Source organism: Triturus cristatus, chromosome 10, assembly GCF_964204655.1.
Source record: "Triturus cristatus chromosome 10, aTriCri1.1, whole genome shotgun sequence".
Lineage (NCBI taxonomy): Eukaryota > Metazoa > Chordata > Amphibia > Caudata > Salamandridae > Triturus > Triturus cristatus.
In genome coordinates, this window is record NC_140593.1 from 1,189,429,769 (window position 1) to 1,189,456,397 (window position 26,629).

Sequence of the window (26,629 nt, forward strand, 5' to 3'; positions counted from 1 at the left end):
CTTTATCTATAAAGAACATTCGATTACTTTAAACTCATTTACCAACTGTAATTCAGCAAATGTGATCTATGGCATAACTTGCCCCTGCGGGTTACTCTATATTGGTCAAACACAACAGAAAGTGAAATCCAGAATTCTGCAACATCATAGTAGGATCCGGTGTTCCGTAATAGGGGCCCCTTTGGTTGAGCACTGTGGTCTCAAAGATCACAACCCTGAAGACCTACAATGGTTGGTGCTTGAAAAAGTAAAGTTGGGACCGAGAGGTGGCAATCTATCTACCATTCTGAATGTGAGAGAATCCAAATGGATGATACGCTTAGATACGATAGCAAATGGGTTAAATGAATTAGATGGTAGTAACGCACAACTAGCGTGTCTCCGAACCTAATTTCCATAATCCCCTTTAGAGTGACTAGAGATCCCTCTACGTATTATCTCCTTTGAGCGATTTGAGCTATCATGCATGAACACTTCTAGGTTTTTGAAGCATTCTTGATCTAAATATTTAGGTATGGGTATTTGTGACCTGTTTTCTCCAACGTATGTGTTCAAATGAATGCTAATTTGTTTTAATCAATGTATATTAATATCAATATCAGTAAATGTCACATTGATCGTTCGACATACATTTTAAATAATAAGTCACGCTTTAAAATGATGTTCTCTCTAATGCAATTGTTAATTGTGAGCTGATACGAATGCTTTATTGAATCATTGTCATGCCTGTGGCTGACTTATAAGACCCATGAGCTGAATGCATCATTAAGCTCCTGTGCATTTCTTCATGATCCCAACTTCTGTATGTGAACGACGTTAATTGGCTGTCCAGCAGACTAACAATGTATGTTGATTTTTTCGTCTGTGATTGCTCAGTTAACACGCATTACAACAACAATCTTTATAAATGTATACATATGTAATTGTTATATGTACGCTAGGCTCGAGCCTCTCTCCAATTCCTGTTCAGATTTTTATTGAGTTGTGAAATAGACCCATGAGATGGCGATAGTATTAAGGGTTCTATACGTATCTTTCCCACGACTTACACATCATCACAAACGTTTAACGCAACCTTCCAGTCTTTTTTCTATTACACTGCCAGAAACCGGCATCTAGCGCCAGCACGGTAACGGGAATCACGTGTTTCTCGCGTCTCCCGTCTAAGGCATCGGTACGGCGAGACCGCGCGCTCCCTCTCTCATTCATGAAACGAGGTCTAAACCACGAGGGTGAGTCCTGAACGTCTGATACTTGGATAAGGGGTTTTTGTTAAGGGAACATCTGTCATGCTTTATTGTGTCTAACCTTTAACGGTCTGGACAGTTTCATCGCGCTGTTAGCCTAAATACTGGGACACCCAGACTCAGACCAGTGCGGGAGGTTTTACCGTAGTCTGTTTTCTGCAGAGACACTGCTGTCCAATATCCTCCCGGAATATTTAATTTGGGAAACACCAGCATGATCTGCTCAACCTTGACTGTAACGCTACATTCTTAGCTTAATTACCCCGAACTTAGATTCGACTTCATTGGGGTTTGGGCTTACCATACGATTGTTATCCCCCCTAACCCATCTATGACATTTTAAACTTGCTGCAGGGTCCGCAGCTTTGATTTTTAATCCTCCTCTTTTTCATTTAGACTCATTTCCCTATGGTGATTCAGCGGAGGCCCTGCCCCGTCTTTCACCCCAGCACGTGTACTAGTGGCCACGGCACCTTCATGGCTGTTTTTGGACGGCTCTTGAACTATACGACAGAGGATTTTTTCTCTGATACAGAGTAAGTTACTACTTATTTATCAAGGTGTTTGATCTCTTCGATGTGGGAGACTGCTTTGTTAACGACTATCCTAATTTCTTTAGGTAACATTCACTCTCTCCGTTCGTACCGTTGGGAGGCTCTGCAACCCCCTTATCTTTGACGACATTTTGCGCCTTAGAATCCTGCCCTTTGGCAGATACGGTAATTTCTTGGAACTTTTATTTTATAGTGTTCCCCTTAATGAATTGGAATTAATCAGCCTTACATTCGCTTTATTTGATTTTTATAGGTGCCCTCCTCCCTTTCCACACGCACCCCAGTCCTGAGGAAGACCCCACTTTGTAAGGTTCTAGTGAACACCTACACCAACCAAGGGGTCGAAACGTCAACAACACATCACTGCCAGTATCATCACCAGTACATGGTGCACTGTGATTTCCATTATACATGGCGTTTTTCTAAGTTGTTTGTACTGTACCTTATGTTTGTATCTATATATAACATGTGGCATGGATTGAATAATGCCGATCAATTTGATTGTAATTAAGTGGATTTACTATTATCTTCACTTTTCTTTTAAAATTCTACACTCAATCACCCCCCCCCACCCCCCCCTTCTTCCTTCCTTCTTGGGGCACATCTATTATTTGTTGACAAGATTTTGTTAAAACAAGTTTAATCAGTGTATGTTTACTTTAGTTCAATGTGATTAAATAACATTTGAACTCTTTTCAGTTTTTTGTCCAAGTGTTCATTTAGGTTTTTTGATATGATTTATTTTGTGCTGGGACCATTTTGCCTATACTGTCCTATACCCAGGTCCCAGTGATCATTGGGTTTACCCTTTCTTTAACTCCTCCATGGTAGGCAGGGGAGAGACAAACCCCGGGTCAGAAGAGACAGAGGTCGCCGGCGTCCTCCAAGTCGTCCACCCAGTCCTGCTCGGAGTCACACTGACTGGCAAGAGGGTCCTCGGACCCCTCCCAGTCCTCCACCTCGGTTTCATGGGTAACAGACCGCGGCGGCAGAGCTGGAGAAGGAATATACGGCGCCGTGAACGGCGCCGGCCAAGCCGGCGCCGCGTCCCAATGCGGATCCCAGGTAGGAACAAAATGGTCTTGGAACCGGGGCAAGGGCGGGACAAACTGCACCCACTGCGGTGCTGGAGGCGGAGCCAAGGGTGGCGCTCAGGCCGGAGCCGGCAGCGCTGGACCTCGTGGCGCCCGCCGGAGCAACGGCGCACGATCCTGTGGTGCCGAAGCTGGATCCGCCGGCGGCCCAACAGGATCTGGACACAGGGCCGCGTGGCATGACGGCGCGCCGGCGGGAGCCCAAGGCCTAAAAGGCGGTCCATGGTGGCAAGAAATTCCTGCACCTATTCAGGAGTTGCCAACGGACCCGGGTAAGGTGGGTAGGCTGCGGGACTCCCAGGCTCCAAAGGAGCCACATGGGCAGAACCCCTGTCCCCCTCATCCGAAGACCGACGGGGGGACGTCGGCGAGCGAACACACTTCTTTGACTTCTTTTTATGTCATCGCTTACCAAAATCCGAGGGCGAAGGCTTGGAGCCCGAGGAGCGACGACTGTGGCCCCACGAGCGTTCCCGGGAACGGGACCTGGAACAGCGCTGGGACGAGTGCAGGACCTCCAGCAGCTTCCGGCTCCGCTCCCTCAAGGCCTTCGGGGCCATGGCACGACAGTCCCGGCAGGACCAGGAGTCGTGGTCGGTCTCCAGTCAGTAGAGGCAAACATCGTGGGGGTCCGCCATCGACATATTGCGACGGTAGGCCCCACAAGACTTAAATCCAGGCATCCCTACGTGCGCCAAGCAAAAATGGGAGACAAAAAGTCTGAAAAGTGTAGTCAAAAAGTGACTAAGGTACATGCTCTAAACGGATCTGCGCTTGCTGGTGCGTAAAAAAAAAAAACTGACGTCAGCGCGACATTATCTCGGCGCTTACGACGCCAGCGACGGACATGGAGCCGCAGGACGCCACCTACTGACACGCAGGGGTACTGCTAGCAAACAAAACATTCCGGATCCAGTCTGACGCCTAGGGATATTCAAAGGTAAGGAATCTATCACTAACGAGTGTCTTTCAGATGTTGGTATTAGCTATATGAAGAGAGCAATCGTGTAGCTATTTCTGTATCGTGTTCCTCGTCCAAGAGGCTAAGAAGGCATTTTGATGGGTCAGCATGTGTAGCTGGTGAAGACGGTGAAGACGGTGTTTGAGGGCGAGTTGGTGAGCTGTGGCGCTTTTGTAGTGTAACCTTGTTGTGCAGTAGACATGGAGAAGCGAAGTTGTGAGGAGTGGCATGTTGCCTATTTTGTTAATGTGTATGTTATAAGTGTGAGGAAAGCTACTTTCCAGGAGAGTAATTATAGGGCAAGGATGCAGGAGCAGTTCAATTGTGGACAAATCTCTATTTCGCTGTGTAGCAGGCTAGTGAGATAGGTTTGCGGGATTCACATAAGATGTCCATGCACTCCTGTTGAAGGTACAAGTAGCCAAATTGGAAGACATCAGGTGCCAGAGGTGTGGTATAAGAGCATGAGCCCTGTGCCCCTAAAGTACCCAGGTCCATCCCTGGGCACTGTAAGTGCAGTGCTGCCATTTAAGAGTATATGGTGCTGGGAGATCGTCAACACGAACTCCACAGCACCATGATGGCTTCACTGAAGACTGAGACGTTTGGTATCAAACTTCTCAGCATATTAAACCCGCACTGATGCCAGTGCAGGATTTAATGTACAATGCATGACAGATGGAATCTTAGAGATGCCCCCTGAACCTAACCTATAATCCACGCCTGGTCTGAGGGGCTGCCTAGGCTGCCACACAGCAGATATGTTGCTGGACCCCTGGGTAGAAAGCCATCTGCTCTCCTGGGCCTGCAACAATGCACATCCTGGGTGAGGTGCAAGGTCTCTTCTCCCAGGATGGGCAGGGGAAGCTTCAAAGGCATGCCGCCTTTGTGAGTTTCTCCAGGCCACTTGCTTTACCCAGCAACTGACCCCTACCGGTTCTAAACCCCCTCTCTGGCGGGAAGACTGGCCGGAAACCCCAAGGAAGGACAGGGAGTGTGCCAGCCTCTGCCAACCCCACCCCTCAGGTGGGGTAGGTGAGGTGAAGCACATTCCCAGGCTTTCGCCATCTTGAAGATGAGGAGCCCTGCCCAATTAGGACTAGGCCACTGCCCCCCTCCCACAGGAGATTGGCAGGATAGGCGGTGTACCCACCCCAGGGCAGGGAGACAGTGGTCCCTGCCCTTTACCTACCTGTAAACGCCCCTAAATCTAGTATTTAGGGGCACCCTGAACCTTCCTTCCTTAGAATCCAGATTCCAAAACAGCAAAGAAGAGCAAGAAGAAAGAAGACCTGCCGTGCAGCTGCTAACAAGAGGAAGACACCAACTGCTTTGGCCCAGCCCTACCGGCCTGTCGACCCTCGAACCTGCTCCTGCTAAATCCCGGCACCTCCCGTGGCCAGTAACCTCACAAACCCCGGAGGACATGGCTATCTCGTGACTCTGAGCATCTGGGACTCCCACGAGCAGTGGCACTGCTCAAAGCAAGTAACTGACCCCTGGCACCAGCCAGAAACCGCGAACCCTGCACACTCTGCACCCGTCAAGCCTGTGCAGGAGTGGACAAAGACCCCGATGACGTCCCCCCAGCGACTGTGACCCCGAATCCGGCACCCAAGGACCCACCTCGATGCTCCTGACGACGCCTGCAGCCTCAGAACCAGGGACCCTCCCCCAACCGCGATCAACAGATGGTACGATTTCCCGACATCAAAAGGCACCACTGCACCCAGCGCCCTGCGGCCTCCTGTGCCCAACTCCTGGGTACCTACCTATCCTCCAACTACCCAACTTACATCTCGAAGTGGTGGTCACACCTGAAGAATCTCCGTCCCCGAGCTTGCAGCCTTTGTTAGTCCTTGAGCTTTTCCATTGCAATCCATTGAGCGCCCGGCGGCTCAACAGCACCCTGCACCCAGCCGCCCGAGTGGCCCTGGCAGTGCAACTTCTACTCCTACCTACTTCCCCATTTGACCAGGAGCCCAGATCCCACAGCCACGTGGCCTGCTAGTCAGCAGCCACCAACCAAGGGCCCCCTGCATTCCATAGGATAACATTGGGCCTAACTCACTCTGCACCCGGCTGCCCCTGTGCCGCTGAGGGTGTAACAACTGTACTTACCTGACCCTGGGAGACCCGAGTCTATGCCCAGAACCTTAACTCTGCCAGTCGAGTACTTACCCAAACGCCGATAACTCACTTTTCTCCCATAGGGTAACATTGACTGGGTTCACTTGAAATTTCTTTTAAGTGTGGAGTTTCTAAACTTTAAAATAATCACCTAAAATCAACCGAGTAACAAAAACGGAAATACTCACCTGCTATCAGGAGGGATGCAAGTGCTGGATCTTGGTGTCCAGCACTGACCCTGAAAACTACTTACAACCGTACTTACCACTAACTCAATTTTCTTCCATAGGAAACCGTTGACTGTTTTTCTGTGAAATTTCTTCTAAGTGTCGATTTTTGCAAACTACAAATATTCTTTAAAAATCGTACCAACTGTGGAAACGTAATTACTTACCTGTTTTAGATAGATGTCCCAGTACTGAGCTTAGGAGCCCAGCACTTGATTACAAAAGTAATGAGAACATACTTTACCCGTAACTTGAATTTTCTTCCATAGGAAACCACTGACTGTTTTTGTGTGACATTTCTTCTGTCAATTTTGCAAACTTATAAATATTCGTTAAAAATCGCCTGTATAACTTAAACGCAGATTCTCAACTGCTTACAGGTGGTACACTAGTGCTGGATCCAGGATCCAACACTGACCTAGAAAAAGTAACCATAACCCCACTTACCTGCTAAGTGAATTTCCTCCCATAGGATAACATTGGTAATTTGATTAGAAAAAGTTTCTAAGTGTCAGCTTTTAAAATAGCAAAATATTGCTTAAAAATCACAACAGTAACTAAAGGAATATGCTACTTACCAGTATGCATCTGTTCTTGGCATGTAGAGCTACAGATCTACACACTTTTGCATAGATCGCCATCTGGTGTTGGGCCCGGATGTTTGCAGTTTGTTTTTCCTCTTGGAAAGTCTTTGGAAGTCACGAGGTCGGTGACTCCTCCTTTGGTTCGTATTGCGCATGGGCTTCGGCTCCATCCTCAGATTGGTTTTCGCCAGCAGGGAAAGATGGAGTGCAGTAATAATAGTGAAGAAACCCATGTGTGTTGTATCTAAATAAGATAGACTGGAACGGATACCGGTAGCCGGGGAGGCGGGTGGGCGTGTGTAGATCTGCAGCTCTACATGCCAAGAACAGATGCATACTGGTAAGTAGCACATTCCGTTTGAGGCATATGAGCTGCAGATTACACACTTTTGCATAGACTATATAGCAGTACCCAACCCTAGCGGCGACCACCGGTATCCGTTGCAGTGGTTTGGAATAGTGTTTTTAGTACAGCCTGGCACACACTAGCTTGTTGCTTGGTTTGCACATCTACACAGTAATGTTTTGTGAAAGTGTGCGGTGTTGACCATGTTGCTGCTTTGCAGATATCATCTAATGGGATGTTCCCTAGAAAAGCCATAGAAGCCCCTATCTTCCTTGTAGAGTGGGCTTTAGGGGGAACAGATAGCGTTCGTTTTGCCTTGTGGTAGCAAATCTGTATGCATTTTACAATCCACCTAGCTATCCCGGATTTAGAGATGGGGTTGCCTTTATGTGGTGGAGGGAAAGAGACAAACAGTTGTTTGGTCTTTCTGAAAGGTTGTGTTCTCTGGATATAGTAAAGTAAAGCCCTTTTAACATCCAGCGTGTGTAGAGCCCTTTCTGCAACAGTTTGAGGTTGCGAGAAAAAAAAACGGTAATTCTGCCAATTGATTTAGATGGAAGGGGGAAATGACTTTGGGTAGGAATTTTGGGTTGGTACGGAGGACAATCTTATTGTGGTGCATTTGAAGAAAAGGTTCTTGTATAGTGAGTGCTTGTATCTCACTGACCCTTCTAAGGGAAGTGATGGCTACAAGAAAGGCTGTTTTCCATGTGAGAAATTGCAGTTCGCATTTATGTAAAGGTTCGAAAGGCGGTCCCATTAGCCTTGTGAGAACTATATGGAAGTTCCACACAGGTGAGGGTGGTACTCTGGGTGGAATTATTCGCTTGAGGCCTTCCATGAAGGCTTTAATGGCAGGTACCCTGAAAAGTGATAGGTGCTGTCTGTTCTGTAGGTAAGCAGCAATTGCTGCGAGGTGTAACCGTATGGATGTATATGCTAGGTTACACCTTTGTAGATGGCGCATGTAGCATATGATGTGCTGTATAGATACGTCTAGAGGGTTGATTGTGTTGTTATGGCAGTAAAAAACAAATCTTTTCCACTTAGCAGCGTAGCAGGCCCTAGTAGTAGGGCGTCTAGCTTCTCTGATGATGTTCATGCAGTCAGGGGGAAGGTTAAGGTATCCGAATTCTAGGATCTCAGGAGCCAGGTCGCAAGGTTGAGCTGAGCTGGGTCCGGGTGCCTGATCTCTCCATGGTTCTGGGTTAGGAGGTATGGTGAGAGGTGTAACTTTTGGTGTGGCACTACCGAGAGTTCCAGCAGCGTGGTGTACCACGGTTGTCTGGCCCATGTTGGAGCTACTAGGATGAGTGTGAGGGAGTGCTGTTGTAGCTTTCGCACCACTAATGGAATTAGTGGGAGAGGTGGAAAGACGTACGCAAATTTGCCTGACCAGTTCATCCATATCGCATTTCCTTTGGACAATGGGTGTGGGTATCTGGCGGCGAAGCTTGGGCATATTTTGTTTTCGTGGGTGGCGAAGAGGTCTATCTGTGGATGCCCCCACATCTGAAAGAACGGGTGAAGAACCTGTGGGTGAAGTTCCCACTCGTGGATCTGCTGCGTCTGTCTGCTGAGCAGATCTGCCATGGTGTTTTGGACTCCTGGGACATGTTGGGCTAGGAGAAAGATTTTGTGTGGAATTGATGTGGAGTAACTTTTGTTGCGGCATCCATGTGCCCTGCACTGTGAGGTGTAACAGATGAGCTCCCCAGCCGGAGAGCGATGCGTCTGTTAGGATTATTTGTGTCCAGGAACGGTCGACCTCTGGAAAGATTTGTGGTGTTCCACCACTGCAGAGAGCGATGGGTGCGACAGTCTACCAACATCAGATCTGTCAGTTGCCCCTGGGCCTGGTTCCACTGGCGTGCTAAACACTCCTGGAGTGGACGCATCTGGAGTCTTGCATGAGGCACTATGAAAATGCAAGAGGCCATCATCCCTATTAGTTGCATAAAAACACTTGCTGGGAGAGAGTGTTGAGGTATGAATCTTTGACGCAAAGCCTGGATGCTTGCAATCCTGGCAGGATTGGGATAGGCTATGGCTTTTGAGGTGTCTATGGTGGCACCGAGGTATTGCTTTGTGTGGGATGGTATCAGCTGGGACTTTTGGTGGTTCACCGTGAAACCTAGCTGGTGAAGTAGTAGGAATATAGTGGCGGTGTGATGTACACATTGGTTGTAGGACGTGGCTTTTATTAGCCAGTCATCCAAGTATGGGAAGACGTGAATGTGCTGTCTTCTGAGGTGTGCCGCCACTACCGCTAGGCACTTGGTGAATACCCTTGGTGCTGTTGTGACCCCGAATGGGAGCACCTTGAACTGGTAGTGTTGCCCGTCCACTACAAATCTGAGGTACTTTCTGTGAGCGGAAGTACCTGTTGAAGGGTTACCATGTGAAAATGGTCCGAATGTATGCAAGTGTTTAGAGGCCCGAGATCTAAAATAGGTCATAGAGTCTCGTCTCTTTTTGGTATCAGAAAATACAGGGAGTAGACCCCTAAATTTTGTTGATTGGCGGTGACTTGTTCTATGGCATGTTTTTGTAGGAGGGGGATTACCTCCTTCTTTAGTAACGTGGAATGGTTCTTGTGACATTGGGCGTTGCCTGGGTGGAATGTTTGGGGGGTAGATGTTAATTCTAGACAGTACCCTGAACGAATAATTTGGGTCACCCATCTGTCTGAGGTGATGGTCTCCCAGACGTGAAGGAAATTTTGTAGCCTGCCCCGACCGGAGTGGGATGGTCTGGAGGGAGCAGGGGGAAGTCATTGGGTAGGCGGTGTGGCAGAGCGGGCGGTATTTGTTTTGCCTCTGCCTTTGTTATTGCCCCTTTATCCGCCTCTTTGATAACCCCTTGTGAAGGTGGATTGAGCAGGGGATTTGTAGAAGTGGACGCGCTATCTGAGGAGTATCCTCTGGCGGTACCCCGAAAGGAAGAGCGGCGAAAGGAGCGTCTAGGAGGGTGTGACTGCAGGGCTCCCATATATTTCGCCGTATCTGTGTCCTTCTTCATTTTCTCCAGGACCTCATCCACCTTTGGACCGAATAGATGTTGTTGGCCAAAGGGATGGTTTAGAATGGAGGCCTGTACTTCAGGCTTAAAGCCTGAGATTCTGAGCCAAGCGTGACGGCGGAGGAGGACACTAGTGTTAATGGCCCTGGAGGCTGTGTCTGCTGCGTCTAGGGCACATCTTATAGAGGTGTTGGTTATGGTTTTACCTTCTTGAATTAATTCATTGGCCCTATTTCTGTATTTTTCTGGAAGATGGTGCATGATGGTCTCTAACTCATCATAACGCGCTCTGTCGTATCTGGCCAATAGCGCTTGAGTGTTGGCGATACGCCATATATTGGCTGCCTGTGACGCAGTGCGCTTTCCTGACGCGTCTAGGAGCTTTGACTCCTTGTCAGGCGGAGGTGCTTCTCCTGATGCCTGGGAGTTTGACCTCTTCCGTGCAGTGGAAACCACTAGGGAATCCAGTGGCGCCGGCCCTTTGATATAGGCAGGATCTGTGGGGGCAGCTTTGTACTTCTTCTCTATACGTGGGTTAATGACCCTAGCCCTAACTGGGTCTTTGAAAACCTCTGGTGCATGTTTTATTACCCCCTTGAGCATAGGTAGTATAGCGGTAGACCTATGTGCCGTATCAAAGGTGTCGAGGAGGAAATCCTCCTCTACCGGGTCAGTGTGTAGCTCTACCCCGTGATAATGTGCCGCCCTCTGAAGTAGGTGATGGAAACCTAATGAGTCTTCCGGTGGTGATGGCCTGGATGGGTAAAGGTCATCTTGTGGGACATCTGGGATGTCTGGGTTATTATAGTCGTCGCAAGGGTCTGGGGAGCCTGTAGGGGTGGGGTCTTGTGGCACATCCCCTGGATAATATGGGTCCCCCTGATCATCATCGTCTGGAGACGGGGTCGGGGAGCGATGAGGTGGGGGTGGAGAAGGAGGTGGGGGTGGAGAAGGAGGTGGGGGTGGAGAAGGTGGAGGGGGCGGAGGTGGAGAGGGTGGAGGAGGTGGGGAATGAATTCTGAAAGGGGAGGTAGCAGAGTCCTTCCTCTTTGGAGGTGGAGGCGGAGCCGGCTTGTCCAAGTGTCTCTTTTTAGAAGAGAGAGTCAAATGTCCAGTTTTTGGATCCCTGGTAAGTGTCTTTTGCAAGGGATCCGGCGTAAACAGCTCCTGTGACAATGGTTGTTCCGTTGGCGCAGAAGGTTTCGGGGCCGATTACTTTTTGGGCTTGTCTGTGTTGTGCTTCTTAGGAACCTCCGATTTTTTAGTCAGTGCCGAGGTGGACTTCGGCGCGGGAGTCTCGGTGCCGAGGGCCTTATGTGGTTTGGTCGGCACCGAAAGGCCTGGTTTCGACCCGAGGGCTTCGGTACAGAGCTCGGTGTCGAGGTAGAGGCCGACTTCTTTTTCGGTGCCGAAGTGTGTTTTTCGGCACCGCTGGCAGGCTGGCTCGAGCCCGAGCCACCGGAAGGCTTATGTGGCTTCTTCACCGGGCCCGAAGGTGGGGTGTTCGAAGCAGTGTCTTTGGTCTTGCCTAGGCCGGAAGGCGAAGGCGTGACCGGAGCCTTTTTGGGTGTCGGCATGGGTGTGAGGGGGGGGGGGGGGGGTATGGTACTCACGACCCTCTGTGCCGGGGTGATGTCCTCCACATCCGAGTCGTCGGCTTCGGAAGCACTGACGAGGTCTTCTTCGGTGTGCTGCTGTGCCGGAGCTTCCTCGTCGTCCCCGAAGATGTCGACTGGAACGGAGGTCGAGGCGTGCGCCATGTTGCGTCTGGCCCTTCGATCTCGAATAGTCTTTTTCGATCTAAAAGACATGCAGGCGGGACAGTCTCGAGCCTCGTGTTCAGGGGAGAGGCAGAGGTTGCACACCTCATGAAGATCGGTGTGGGGAAATTTGGACCCACATCGAGGACACTTCTTGACTGGAGTTCTTTCCATCAGCCGAGACCGGAGCTGGGATAGGCCCGAAGGCCGCCGTCAACGACTGGAATCTAAGAAGTGTCGAAGAGAAGGTGATTGAGGAGATCTGGATCTGAAGAAAACCGATGAGCGAGGATTTTGCGTCGATCGTTGAACTTGAAAAGTTTGGAACCGGAGAGCGAAGTATTACATCCGAGCCCGATGGCGGAAAAAAACAATCTGAGGATGGAGCCGAAGCCCATGCACAATACGAACGAAAGGAGGAGTCACCAACCTCGTGACTTCCAAAGACTTTCCAAGAGGAAAAACAAACTGCAAACATCCGGGCCCAACACCAGATGGTGATCTATGCAAAAGTGTGTAATCTGCAGCTCATATGCCTCGAACACGTATTTACTCATTTGTTTCCAAGAACTGTCCCAGGACTGAATCTAGGATCCTGTCCTGGAGTTAGAAAAGTAATCCTGAAAGTGATCAATTGCATGTACCTTAAATTTCCCATTGAGCTCAATGTATTATTGTGTTTGAAATTGTGTTGCCTATTGCAGCAAACTGTAACTATTGCATTCAAAAGTCAATTGCCAATTGCAAAGTATTTAACTAAAGCATCTCATTCTGAGAAAGTATATTTTGATACCTATTGTTGGTTCTAAAATAAAACATCCATATATTTTTATATACAAACCATTGGCCTAGAGTTCAGTTCTTGCGTGTGTGAGACCATTTGCTGACTGAGTGTCTACAACAAATGCTTTACACTGTCCTCTGATACTGCCTTACTGCTCAACCAAGCTACCACTTTAGAGAGTAAGGTTATATCTAACTTAAGCCTCTGCCAAACCTCTGTGGACTCTATGCAAACTGCACCTATTTGGGAACAGTATATATAGAGCCACTTTCCTACAATGATCTCTCCTTTTTCAGGGGCAAGGCGGAGGCTGCGGGAGGGGGGAGGACCGGAATCATTTAAAATGACTATGTCACACAACGAGCTGAACTACTTACCTGGAACATCAGGGGGATGGGGTCAATATCAAAGCGTCACAACATTTATAACTACTTGTAAAGAAGGGGCGTGCAGCTAGCCCTCCTGCAGGAGACACAGCTTTAGGGGGAGGTAGATAGACTGCGCAGGTGATGAGAGGGCAGATATTCACCACTACGTACTCAACACATGCTTGTGGGGTGCTGATATGGGTCAGACAAGGGGTCCCCTTTGAAGCAACACGCACCTTAATAGATAGAGAGGGCAGATATGTACTGTTAGCGGGACAACTCTTGGGACGGGAAATTACACTAGACTGCCTCTACGCACCAAATTATGAACAGCTGGGTTATGGAACGGGTTTATCTACTCATTTGGCCGACATTAGGGTGGGGCAGGGTATTCTGGGTGGAGACAATCTGTGGGGCCGATGTGACGCTTGACAGCTCCCACCCCCACTGTCTGGGATCCAGGCCCATCGAACAGCAGCAGGACTGCGAGAGTGGATGACCCACTGGCACTTGCAGGACATTTGGAGGCTCCAACACATAGGGCACAGGGAATACTCCTTTAAACATCAACTCCATACGAGGCTGGATGCCATCTGGCGCTGCCCGGGGATTTGCAGCTCCATTAAGTACACAGAATACTTACGTCAGACTTACTTGGACCACACCTTGATATTATCATACAAACCCTCTATGCGAAGACCACCCCCGCCCCCGATATCTACATGGAGGCTCAACCCCGTCATCATTAGAAGATGACCCATTTAGCGAATCCTTGCAGGCTCTGGTGGGTACATTCTTTGTAGACAACGCACATATATCCTTGTCTGCCCTGGTGGAGTGGGAGGCAATTAAGAGGACACTGTATGGGACGAACAACTGGCATACAGTGTCACGTGGTCCATAGGGACATTGTCGTTTTTCACTAACTTAGCATGGGCACGTTGCAGTTTGCCTGCTGCTTTGCACACGTTACTACAAGTCTTTCTTTTTTACAATAATTTCAAAGACTGCTCTCACATGAAAACTCATCACTGTATTCACTCTCTGCATGTTCCTGGGATTTTGACTGAACATTATGTGCAAGGTCGAACAACAATGCCCCTTGTTATTTGGTTCTGCCCAGTCCTTAGTCAAAACATATCAATGCAGCTGTTGCTTGGACTGCGTACTTGGGTTTTCAGTGGCGTGCACGAATAGGTGCGACACTTGGAGACGGACCTTTCCAGGGAGAAGAGCACCCATGATGTAGCTCTACCACCTATAGGTTAAGGGATGGGGTCTGCTGACAATGCCCAGAGATCTTCTATTATATATTAATACTTTTTCTTAGCAAGGGGAGGGAGGTTAGGCACTATAGTACTTTCTCCATTGTCTTTTTATGAGGACATCTCCCTTCATGATTTATGGACAGACTGCTATGCTGACAATATTTGTACTATGCATTTTCCTGCTTGTTGTGGCACTTATACTGCATGTTAGGGCAAGTTAGGTGAAATAAACATTTTAAACTGTTTCATGTCTCTGTCAGATCTTATTATGAACGAGTACAAGAGAGTGAGCGTAAAGGTGTCTTGTTACCGAGATTCATTAGAGATCTGGGATTGTTGGGTTCTGGGGTGTCTAAACATTTGTTTCTCTGTGAGTGTGTAGGAGAGCAAGTGAGACACTATAGCTAGTCAGTCCTGGGCTTGCGGGTACTAAGGTGGTAGGAAGGCTCAGTCCCTATACACCAAGGTCCCATTTCCTGCGCATAGTTCTGTATTTGTGCAGAATCCCTGCAACAACAGAGGGAACTACACCGGGAGCGTTGCGCACATTGGACAACATGCAGTGAATAGGGGTCCACACACATACACGCCTGCTCAGCATGTGCAAACAGTACGATGAGGCCCTTGAGAGACTCAGTTCGTACGACTTCAGGGCGAAAATGTATAGGTTGCAGGGAGGAGGGGAGATCTGGTCACCTATTGGCGTGGTTGACCCGGGGCGCCCCAATCACCCACATACAGACAGATGAACAAGTTACTTACCTTCGGTAACGCATTATTTGGTAGAGACTCTATTTAGCTGCAGATTCCTTACCTTTGAATTTCCCAGGCGTCAGGCTGGATCCGGAAACTTTTGCTGGACAATACCCCTTGTGCGCGACGTCGGGTGGCTCCATTCGGCTCCGCATGTCATTGATGACATCGGTAGCGTCAGTTATGATGTCTCGGTGCCTACCAAGGCACCACCCGGGCGCACGGACATCAGTACTTTTCGTTTTTCCACGCCAGAAGTGCAGAACCACGAAGTGACCGACGTAAACGTCTGCAAAACTAGGGCCCTGAAAGGGGAGAAACCCTAAACCTACAACATCAGTCCAGCAAGCGGGGAGGCATGGGTAGGGCTGTAAGGAATCTGCAGCTAGGTAGAGTCTCTACCAGATAATGCGTTACCGAAGGTAAGTAACTTGTTCATCTGATAAAGACTTCTAGCTGCAGATTCCTTACCTTTGAATCAGATACCCAAGCCATACCAACACGGCGGTGGGTTGCGGACTCATGGACTAGGCTAGAAAGTGTTGCAGGACTAAACGGGTAAAGTGCCTGTCCCTGCAACACTTGACCATCAAGGCAATGTTTTGGGAACGTGTGCAATGATGCCCACGTTGCTGCCTGACAGATGTCTTGGACTGGGACACCCGAGCCAAGGCCGTAGTCACAGCCTTTACCCTGATGGAATGGGCCCTCAATCCCTCAGGGGGCTGCTTCTTCGCCAAGCCATAACATATGTTAATGCAGAGAACAGCCCAGCAAGAGATGGTTTTTTTCTGCACTGCCTTTCCCTTCTTTGCACCCACATACCCCACAAATAGTTCGTTATCCACCCAAAACTCGCTTGTGCAGTCAAGGTAGAACTACAACGCTCTTTTTTGGTCCAGTCGGTGGAGACGCTCCTCCTCAGAGGGATGTGGGGGAGCAAAGAAGGTGGGCAAAGTAATGGACTGACCCAGATAGAATGGGGTCCCAACCTTTGGTAAAAATGATGCCCTGGTGCAAAGCACCACCTTGTCCGGAAAGAACATGAGAGAAGAGCTGGATAACGCCTGCAAATCACTCACCCTCCGGGCTGACGTAATCGCCACTAAGGCAGCTGTTTTGATGCTCAACAGCCGGAAGGGACAAATGTGCAAAGGCTCAAAAGGAGCACACATGAGGTAAGGGAGGACCAAATTAAGGTCCCATTGTGGCATAATAAAGGGTGTGGGTGGAAACAAGTTTACCAGCCCTTTAAGAAATCTATTTACAATAGGAGATTTAAAGAGAGAAGTCTGGCAGTCTACAGGTAACCCTTGAGGTTTCCCTAAGCAGAGCCCTGCTGGGCAAGAGTCGGCATGAACAAAAGGACAGTAGAAAGAGGAGCAGAATAAAACTTTCTGTACAGTATAATTTATACTGACTTAGTGGAGGGTCGCCTGGCCGCCAGAACAACATTACAGACTTCGGGAGACAGGTCAAAAGCCATCAACTGCCACCGCTCAATCTCCACGCATGGAGGCGCAGAGTTGAGAGGTTCAGGTGAAGAACCCTACCCTGCTGCTGTGACAGAATATCCTCCCGAACGGGTAGCCTGATCGGAGGATCGACACTCATGCTCAGAAGCTCTTGCCCAGTCCCACGCCACAAGGATGACTTGGGCCCGGTTGCTCCTGATCTTCTTCAGGACCCTGGGTACGAGTGGTATGGGCAGAAAGGTGTACAACAGACCTAAGCTCCACTCGCGATGAAACGAGTCGCTGAGCGATAGCCGCCTTGGAAACTCCAGCGCGCAGTACTGCTGACAACGCACGTTCTCTTCGGAGGCAAACAAATCTAACCAAGGTTCTCCCCACTGCTGAAAGAGACCTTGCGCCACCTCCAACTGGAGACGCCATTCGTGATCTGCTAGGCACCGACAGCTGAGATAGTCTGCCCTGGCATTCAGAGAACCTGCCAGATGTTGAACCACCAGGGTTATGCCCTGCTGTTCCAGCTATTTCAAGAGATGTAGGGCCTCTCAACAAAGGGTCCAAGACCTCACCCGCCTTGCTTGTTGCAGTACCACATGGCGGTGGTCTTGTCCATGAACACCTGCACTAGCTTCCCCTTGAAAAAGGGAAGAAATGCTTTCAATGCCAAGTGAATCGCTCAAAGTTCCAACAAGTTTATGTGGAGCCCTGTCTCCGCCGGAGACCAGTGACCCCTGATCTCCATCTCTTCCAAGAGGACGCCCCATTCCAGATGTGACGCATCCGTCACGATTGTAAAATCCGGTTGGGGAAGGGAGAGAGGTTTGCCTTTGACCTAATCTCGGTTCATTACCCACCACTGCAGATCCTTCGCAGTTCCTTCCAAGATCTAACACCACGTCGGTGAGATTTCCCTGATGCTGTGCCCACACACACGCCATCTCGTGTGTCTTACCAACAGGATGCAGGAGGCCATGAGACCCAACAGCCTCAGAGTCAACCTCACTGAAAGCCAGGCGTGGCGCTTCAAGGCCGCGGTCGTTGAAATCGATCTGCCCAGCGAATCGGTGGTATCCAAAACACACCATATGGTGAATTTTACCGCATCTCTCCCGTCCTTGACAGCTTGGGAGAGCACAGCCCGGGCCTCCTCCGGGACTTGTGGCAGCACTTGCACAACCATCTCCCAAAGAGAGTGGGAGAAATGGCCTAATAAGCATGCGGTATTCACCAACCGCAATGCCAGACTGGAGGAAGAAAACATCATCTTCCCAAATGAGTCCAGCCTCTTGGATTCCCAATTGGAGGGGCGGAAGGGAATGCCCCCTTCAAAGTAGAGGCCTGCACCACCAAACTTTCTGGGGTGGGGTGTTGGCTGAGGAACTTTGGGTCGCCCGGTGCTGGGCGATGGCAGGGTACAGTCGTCCTGTTCACAGGAGCCCCAGTGCTAGGCTTGGACCAAGTTCCTAGTAGGATGGCCAGAAGTGCCTCATTAAAGGGCAAAAGGGGTTCAGAGGTGGAAGCCCCAGGTTGAAGCACTTCGGTCAGGAGATTAATCCTGACCTGCACAGAGGGCAGTTCCAGTCCAAGGACCTCAGCTGCCCTCCTAACCACCATAGCATAGGAAGTCTCCTCCTCCGTAGCCATTGTAGGTAGAGAGAGCGTGCCAGAGTCTGCAGAAGTATCCAGACCACTGGCTTGCCCAAGTTCTCCATAAAAGTCCATTGTCTCCTCAGAGACATCCTGGTTCTGTAGAGGATCTCCAGACTTCTCCCATTCCTCTCCTGAACCTAGCACGTCCACAAAGTGCTCAGGAGACAACACAGAACCCCTGGGTTCTGTCTACGTCGGAATCGGCTTCGTACGACGCCAATCCGGCTCTGTGTCGTCGGGGATGAGGATGGGGCTTGAACCACCGACAGCTGCTGGCGACGTCGCTGGCACGGACTTCTGGTTCGACTCTGGGGAAGGTCGCATTGTTACGACCGGCGTCGAACCGGATCCGAGATCGGATCCCTGAGGCCCCACCAGCGCTGAAGCAGAACCCGATGGGAATCCATCCGACCCCGTGGGGCCCAAGGGCTCACCAACAGGATCATTCAGCTCAAACACACGGCACATGGCCTCGTAAAAATCCTTAATTTGAGCGGGAGTTGCTCCAGCTCTAGGGAGGCGCGAAGTCAACTCTGCCTCAGGCTCCGCAGAACCGTGCCCAGAGCGTCGGTGTTCCTTATCTCTTTCGACGCCAGCTGAGGTGAAGGCGAAGTCCGCTTGGACGACGACTTCTTGTGCCTCTTCCCCGAGTGTCCAGATGACCTCGAATGGGAGGAAGCGGACTTAGGGCTCTGCGAGTGATCCCGTGACCTCTTCATCGAACGGGATCGTGACCTCCTCGGAGTCTCGCTAGACGGTGTCGACTGCTGGGCCGCGAGCAACTTCATCGCTCGCTCCATCGAGGTCTTCGGAGCCATCGCCCAGCAGTCTGAACATGACTTCGAATCGTGGTCGCAATCAGGACACCACAGACATACGCGGTGGGGATCAGTAACCGACATCATGAGGGAACAAGTCTCGCACGGTTTAAAACCGGTCTTCCTACCCGACAAAAATATCAACAAAAGTCGAGAAAAAGCCTGCCAAAATGCGGCAGAGGGGTAGCTCTTCCCGGATCGGTGCTTAACTGGTGCGGAAAGAATAGAACTGACATCTGAGTGCCTGGGTGGCGCCTATGTAGGCACCGCAACGTCATAACAGACGCTACCGACGTCATCGACGACACGCGGAGCCGAATGGAGCCACCCGACGTCACGCGCAAGGGGTATTGCTCAGCAAAAGTTTCCGGATCCAGCCTGATGCCTGGGAAATTCAAAAGTAAGGAATCTGCAGCTAGAAGTCTATCGGATAAGGGTATACCCAAATATGACCGGGACAAGATCAGCAAACTATTCCAGAGCTACTACGAATTACTATACACTGCCCCCCAGGAGGCCCCCCCAAGCAGACCTTAGTACCTTCCTGGCCCCGCTGCCCCTCTGCACAGAAGATGTACAGACTGTGGAGGAGCAAGATGGCCCTATAACAATTCAAGAGGTCCAAGGGGCCATGACGGCCTTCCGGCAGAATTTTACGCTAAATACGTCACAGAGCTGGCCCTCCCACCTGTTCACCTTGTACGATGAGGCTCTAGAGTTGGGTCATTTGCAGGACTTCACACAAAGTGCAACTGTGGTCCCTGTCCCATAGGCACCCAGCCCAGACGCTGGAGTGAGAGATTTTAGAACCGGATTTCAAAATAGAGAGTAAAATTGTGGCGTCCAGACTGCTCCCAAATGCAATGCCAAATACACTGGACCAAAATGGGTTCATCTCTTCACCCAACACCTCATACAACTTGCTGAGACTGTACTCCGTTCTCTACCACCAGGAGTTGAGGTCACTCCCGCAGGCTGCACTCATATCAGTCATCCTCAAAAAGGCATTCAACACCGTGAGCTGGGCCTACCTTTTCAAGGTCATGAAGAGACTGGGACTAGGAACAGGATGGCTGAAGTGGGTTCGGCTCTTGTATGCCCACCCCCAGCACGGGTCAGGATGGGTAAAAAGATCTCACCACTGTATGCAAAAACACATGGCACCCACCAGGGATGCCCCTTATCCTCGCTCCTGTTCGCGCTGGCGATTGAGCCCCTAGCAGCGCTCTTCCGCCAGGGAGGAGACGGGTTGGGACTGATGGTGGGCAGCAGGATCCACACCATTTTACTATACGCAGACAACCTACTGATTTACCTAAACGATGCGAGGGGTGGAGCGGAGACGGCTGTCAGGCTTCTCAACTCCTTAAAGGCACCGTCAGGCCTGCGGGTCAATAAATATAAAACGTATTTGTTTCCAGTGCCGGGACCTTTCCCAAGGCCACAGGAGCTCCCCGCTGATCTGAACTGGTTTACCGACACATTTAAGTACCTAGCCATCAGAATTCTTCACTCCCTGGATTACTTTGAGGGCAACCTTGACAGGGCGAACCGGTCACTGCGATCCAGCGTGGCCTTCTGGGGCACTCTGCGCCTTCCCATAATGGTAAGGGTATAATTGACCAAGATGGTCATGCTGCCTCGTCTATTATACTTCTTTGCTAACCTACTGATTCTTCTGCCCGAGACTTGGTTTCGCCTTTTCAATGCATTGGTGCGGGACCTCATTTGGGAGGATGGGAGACGGAGTGTGTCACTACAAACTTTGCGGCGCCCTATGGGTGGAAAGGTCTGGGGGTGCCAGACCTCAAGTTTGATCAATTCGCTGCACAACTACAATGGGAGGCTCAATGGCTGGAGGGCGTAAACCAGGTGGGAACTTTTCCTATGGAGCCAGACGTCCTACACTGGACAACTAAGGTCCCTTATAACATGATCCTGCAGACTACTGCACTGCAGTACTGGAAACACCATGTCCAGACTGCCGGATACTCCGCGATACTCGCGAGCGCTACCACTAGTAGGATTACCACAAGGGGAGCCTCAGTAGATTCGAATGGCCGAGCAATTGACTGCCTGTACCAAGGCTGGGGTCGAGATCGTGAGGGACTGTTACCAAGTCAAAACCTTACTTCCATTCCCGGAACTGGTTGGGGTGGTGTGGACTCCCGCAGGGGCACTTCCTCGAGTATGAAGTGCTGGTTCGGGCATCTTTGGGGAGAGGCTCGGTCGGAACCGGAGACTCACGTGGTACTTCACTCCCTGGTTACCCTGGTAACGGCAGGCCACCAAATCAAATGGTTTTATAGAGATCGCTGCAAGGCGCTTTCCTGACCCCAGTGTCATAGCTAAGGGACAGATGGGAGAGGCTTCTACCGACAGAGTGGAGTAGAGCATTGGAGTCCCCCAGGAGAATCTCACGTAACACTTGACTAAAATACATCCAATTTAACTTCTTACATATGACCTACATGACCCCTCACCGACTCCTCGCTGCCTTTGGGAGGAAGCCGCGGCGCTACCCAAGGTGTGGGCAGTTGAAAGCAGACTTTCTGCACATGACCTGGAGTTGTGACAAGCTGCAGATCTTTTGGCAGGCAGTGCTGTCCAAAATAAATGTCGCAACGGGGCGTGATCTGGAATTAATAGCAGCGACATGTCTGCTTGGACTATGCCCTCCCAAACGGAAAGTGGGCAATCTGTTCATGGACCTGGCCTTGGAGCTGGCAAGAAGATGTATAGCAGTGACATGGAAACAGACTTCGGGCCACAGATTAACATTTGGACGCAGGAGGTGACTAAGTGAGCTGGTGCTGAAGGCAGGGCACTGCATAGAGAGGAACTAAAGGGCCTGTGCCAACACCCGATTGCACACCAATGGAAGGACGCCTTATATATTTGGGAGCATCCGAGTCATACGAATAGCTCCGATGAAGACAGTAAAACCCTCGCGCACCGACTCGCTGGGGCTGCCGGAGACCAACTTAGATAGACCTCGGAGGAGTTCGGAGAAGCTCGTGGGCCACACCAAGCACCCCTCCACCCTGGGTTATCCCCTTTTCTTCTGGTACCTCTCCATTCCCGCCCAAAGCGAGATGCATTACAACATCACAAGGTTGCACTTGGTGTGCCCTTTAATCGGGCCTACCTGAAATATAATGTGGCACCCCCCGCTCACATGCCCTTCGAACCCCTTCTGTTGCTCCCACCCTGAGCTACTGTTATTCTTAGTTTTTTAATGGTTTATGTACTGTCGGTTCTAAGTACGTTACTATTTTTTTATAGGAACATTATATAGCAGCAAAATACTCCGTACCCGGTCGTAACAACCCCAGAACGGGAAGGCACGTCACTTTCTACAGAAACACATCAACAAAGGCATATGTACCGAAACAACCATTAACCTCACCGACCCCAGTGGGAATAGCTACTTTACACCAAACAGAGACCCTGTGTATAACCATACTGATAGATGTTGATATGTACAAATGTTGCTAATTAATGGCCTCCTGAGCTGTATTTTAAGTGTCAAGCCGGAGTGATTAGAATGGAAAATATTTACCTTGTGATGTATACTATGCTAACAAAATGCCAATAAACATTTAAAGAAAAAAGAATGGCTTGGGCCTTAGTCTTGTTGCAGGGATTCTGCTTATACACAGAACTATGCGTAGAACCCCAGGACCTCAGTGACTTGTGGTGTACCAGAAACTCACCTCAGAACCCAGAACCCAGTATCCGGCTAGCATAAGTGTCCCATTCGTTATCCGAGATTTGGCTCGGCGATCCCAATGAAAAGACAACCCAGAACAAGCTACTCAGTGTACTCTCAGGAATGGTGGGAATCGGAAATACCTGTTCGTATATTATTCTCACATCAGTCCACAACAAGAATCAACAGAGACACGGTGAAAATAAAAAGAGTTTATTTTTATAGACCACGTGTCCTAAGATGCAGTACTTTTGCTAATACAAGCAGACAAATGATTATAATCAAAACCATCAGCATTGTTACAATACCATAGAATATAAAAGGAGTGATCATGCTATAAATGACAGTGGATACTACCACCTTCCCTTTACTAAGAAGCTAATATTATTATTATGCTAATAAAAGGTCTCTTAGGCTTGAATGGGGGACCCCATACCTCAAAGATCAGCTTAGTGAAATCACATCACAGGAGCATCAGGAGTCTTCTCGCAGGAAGGCTCGTCTTCGGTCTGAATACTAAACATGAGGTCTGCAACATTAAAAGCACCAACTTTCAGGTATTTGCAGCTGCCTGTGTGTTATGGCTAAATAGTGGGTCGATCAACCTAGAGTGGAAAACATGCATTGTCTAACAACCCAGACTGTTTGTCACATCATGTACAGACCAAGGTCGCTGCGCAGAGCTCTGGATGGTAACAATAGATTGCTCTCGTGTGAGGCAAAGCTCGAGTCAGCAGTTTGTTTAAGCAATAACATGTAAACGCAGTGTCGTGCGCAAAAGCAGCAAGATGGCTTTCTAACATCTAACATGGTTATGCTAACTTAACAATGTATGTACGTATTAAGGGAGTCCTTACTACAGTCTCAATCGAGGTTCCTGCATGATCTTAACACTCTTCAGCCGAAAAGGATCGATGTCCTTGATCGGGAGCTTTTCAGCTCCAGGGCACCTGTTCGGTGTCAAACAGGACAGGTGGAGGTCCTCAGGGTTTGATTGTTTCAACCCAGTCCTGGATACCTGACCCCCTTAGGCAGTGCTCCACCTCCGTGTGAGGCCTCTTAAGATTAAGAGTCTTAGCATGCTTGTCAGTGTCAACCATACTCTAGACTCTGGCGGAGGTCTTTTTCTGGGCCTGTGGTTGTGGAGGTCAAGGGAGCCTCCTCTTCTTCCTCCCGGTGGGAACCACTGGAGAAGACTGCCTCTGAGCTGGACGATGCTTGGTGGAGCAGAATGCCAAAGGACTGGCATCCTCATCTTACTTGATGTTAAGGGGCTGTTCTCCGAAGACATTGGGTGCACTGTGAAGGATTGCTGGTGCATCTTATGGTGTGCCCCACGCCTCTCCTGTTGTTATCGGAGGGTCTTCGTCGTATGAAAGGAGACGCAGGCTGCGCAAGAAGCATCGTTATGATTGGGGTTGAGGTAGAAGTTATACACCTCAGGAAAGTCAGACCCCGGATACATTGGATGCACTGGGAACAGTGCTGGGTCACAAGGCCCCAAGAAAGTCCCGAAGACATTGTAGCTGGGAGATGATCGACCAAAGGTGGTCCCCCAAAAGGTATAATGGAGAAGAGTATGGGCAATTAAAGGTATGATCCACTTATCCTTTGTTGAATTTAACTGTGCAGGCCCAAAAGAAAAAGTGGAACACATTGAGTCTTGGAGTCCTTCGATACATGTCCGAATACGATGGCAGAGAAAAAAGGATGAAGGCATGTGTATCTACAGCAACACATGCCAAGATTTAGGTAGCTACACACAGGTTTTCAAGTCTTAAATTAAGAAAACACTACGTTGAGCCTGCCCCTTGTAAAAAAAAAAAAAAAAAAAAAACAATAATTAAATAAATACAAAAAAGCGGAATGTGTTTAGGCCAGCACTCAGAAAAAGCAAATTGGTATGCATATAAAGCAAAGCAACCAAATCTGCGTGAAGACGGACAGCTGTGTTTAGCAGTGAGTCAAGGCAGGAATAAAGTGCTACGACAGTCGTGTGCTACTCTTGACTGCAAGAAAAAGTCATGCTAAATATCAAGACAAACATGCAATGGAACAGCAGTGTGTGGGTGACTCAATGCTATAGCACGTTAATGCATGTAAAGGATGAGATAAGAGGAGAAAAATGTGATGGACCCAATACTTAAATGCAAGTGTCCTCATAGTAAGAGTAGTTGAAGGTACACCGGTAGAGTTTTAAGTGGTACAATTGCAGGAACAGTAGTTGGCATGGCATGCAAACACTGAAGTGCATGCATGGAGGTGATGAGCCTTGTTGTAGGTCAAGATTAAAGAGCAGTTGCAAAGAAATGTGTAAGGCTACTAAATTAAAGAGAGCTTCAGTGTAGAAAGAATACAATAGACTACAGCTGCGCGTCAGCCTCAATAAGTAAACAGTTGAGAAGCACTGAAAGTTGTAACTGCAACGGAATGCCAGATAGGTAGCAGACGGTGCTGATGTGGCTGGTCTCAGAAGTGTTTGGGTTTCACCACTTGGCCTAATGAGGAGCAGGGTGTCATACTTGTAATCCACTAGTAGGATTGCATGCAGAATTTTCATAGTCAAAAAGCAGAGGGTAATACCACTTATGACTGAGATTCACTGGATGTTTTGACATAGAACAGCAGTGGATATCATAATCTTGTTGACCAAGCAATCATTATCACACTCAAAGCACAACAATACATGCACAACGATGCATACAAATATATACAATTCTAAAAAGGTAATTGTACCTGCAATTCCTCAGGAGCCAAAAGCGTTCCATTTTTAAAGTCAAACAGTGTTAGGTCCACTGAACTTCCCAAATACTTCACCATCTCAATCTTACTACGAAACTTCTCCCCAGTGGGGCTGTAGATCAAAATAAAAGCAAGTAAAGAAAATGGCACAGAAACGAGTGGCAAAAAGTAGAACTTCAAAGATACTTCTTAAAACGTGTAGAAAAGCTAACATTACATGAAACTAACTTGCAAAGGGCAAAAATTAGCTTCACACAGAATATTTACCGGCAGAAGCTTCTCGAACATACCGTATTGCTTGAGTGGGGCATGTAAGAAGACCCAGTTGTGATCAGATTACACAGGGTATGGTTAGGAGAGATGTAATGGACTGAGTTCATGTAATCACAACACTACTAGGCAACACAAAATTCTTTTTTTTTTTTTTAAGAATACACATATTCACACAAAGCACTAAAGGAAGAGAAGGACCAGAATAAGACCACAGTAAGGAAAGTGAGATGTAAAGAAAAAGAAAAATGAAGGAAATAATAAGAAGCAAGGGGTCACAAAAAGAGGGAAAAGACATCAACTCTTCGCAGGAAATATGGCGAGGCTGTAAACGGCGACTAAATAGGACATCCTCCAATACAGATATTTTGCTAAATTGTCTATTTACAACCAAAAAAAGGCTGAGATTTTATAATCGGTTTTAAAGAAATATGGAGTTAATTTACAGTCGCAAGCAAGGAGTTTTTTATTTGCAATATAGATTTTAGATATCTATATAGTGGGAAGACTTTCATTAGCGATAAAGCTGTGTGAAATTGATCCAGATTGGTTTTAGTGAGTGTAGAGTGTAATAGGATAAAGCGATGTATTAAAGTATTTTGTTGTATTGAAGTATAATGTACATTGGTCTAAATAATTTGATTTATGACTGACTGACAAAAGAACCTGAGCAAGAGGAAGATAAAGTTACCTCTGATAATATGTGTCCGTCTTTCCACATGATACTCCAGACTTCCGGAACACTTCTCTGCGTTTCCAGCCAGGCCCTAGCAAACGGCAATCTTCCCACCCCTCGGACATTGTGCTCATTCAACACGACCAAGATCCAGACCTTTAAAAAATATGGAGGGAAATCAAAGTAAGACCG

General features: G+C 48.8%; 1 protein-coding gene across 8 annotated transcripts in view; it reads right to left on the reverse strand.

Moving 5' to 3' along the window:
- Positions 1-26,629, reverse strand: part of LOC146797000 (uncharacterized) — a 1,179,218-nt gene that overhangs the window by 985,958 nt on the left and 166,631 nt on the right. For all 8 annotated transcript variants that reach the window (XM_085629591.1, XM_085629587.1, XM_085629592.1 and 5 more), the window contains exons 2-3: positions 26,453-26,593; positions 25,486-25,603 (exon numbers count right to left, since the gene is read on the reverse strand). In XM_085629591.1, coding sequence (XP_085485717.1) covers positions 25,486-25,603; positions 26,453-26,571 — 237 coding nt within the window. In that variant the 5' untranslated portion in view covers positions 26,572-26,593. The remainder of the gene's footprint in view (positions 1-25,485; positions 25,604-26,452; positions 26,594-26,629) is intronic.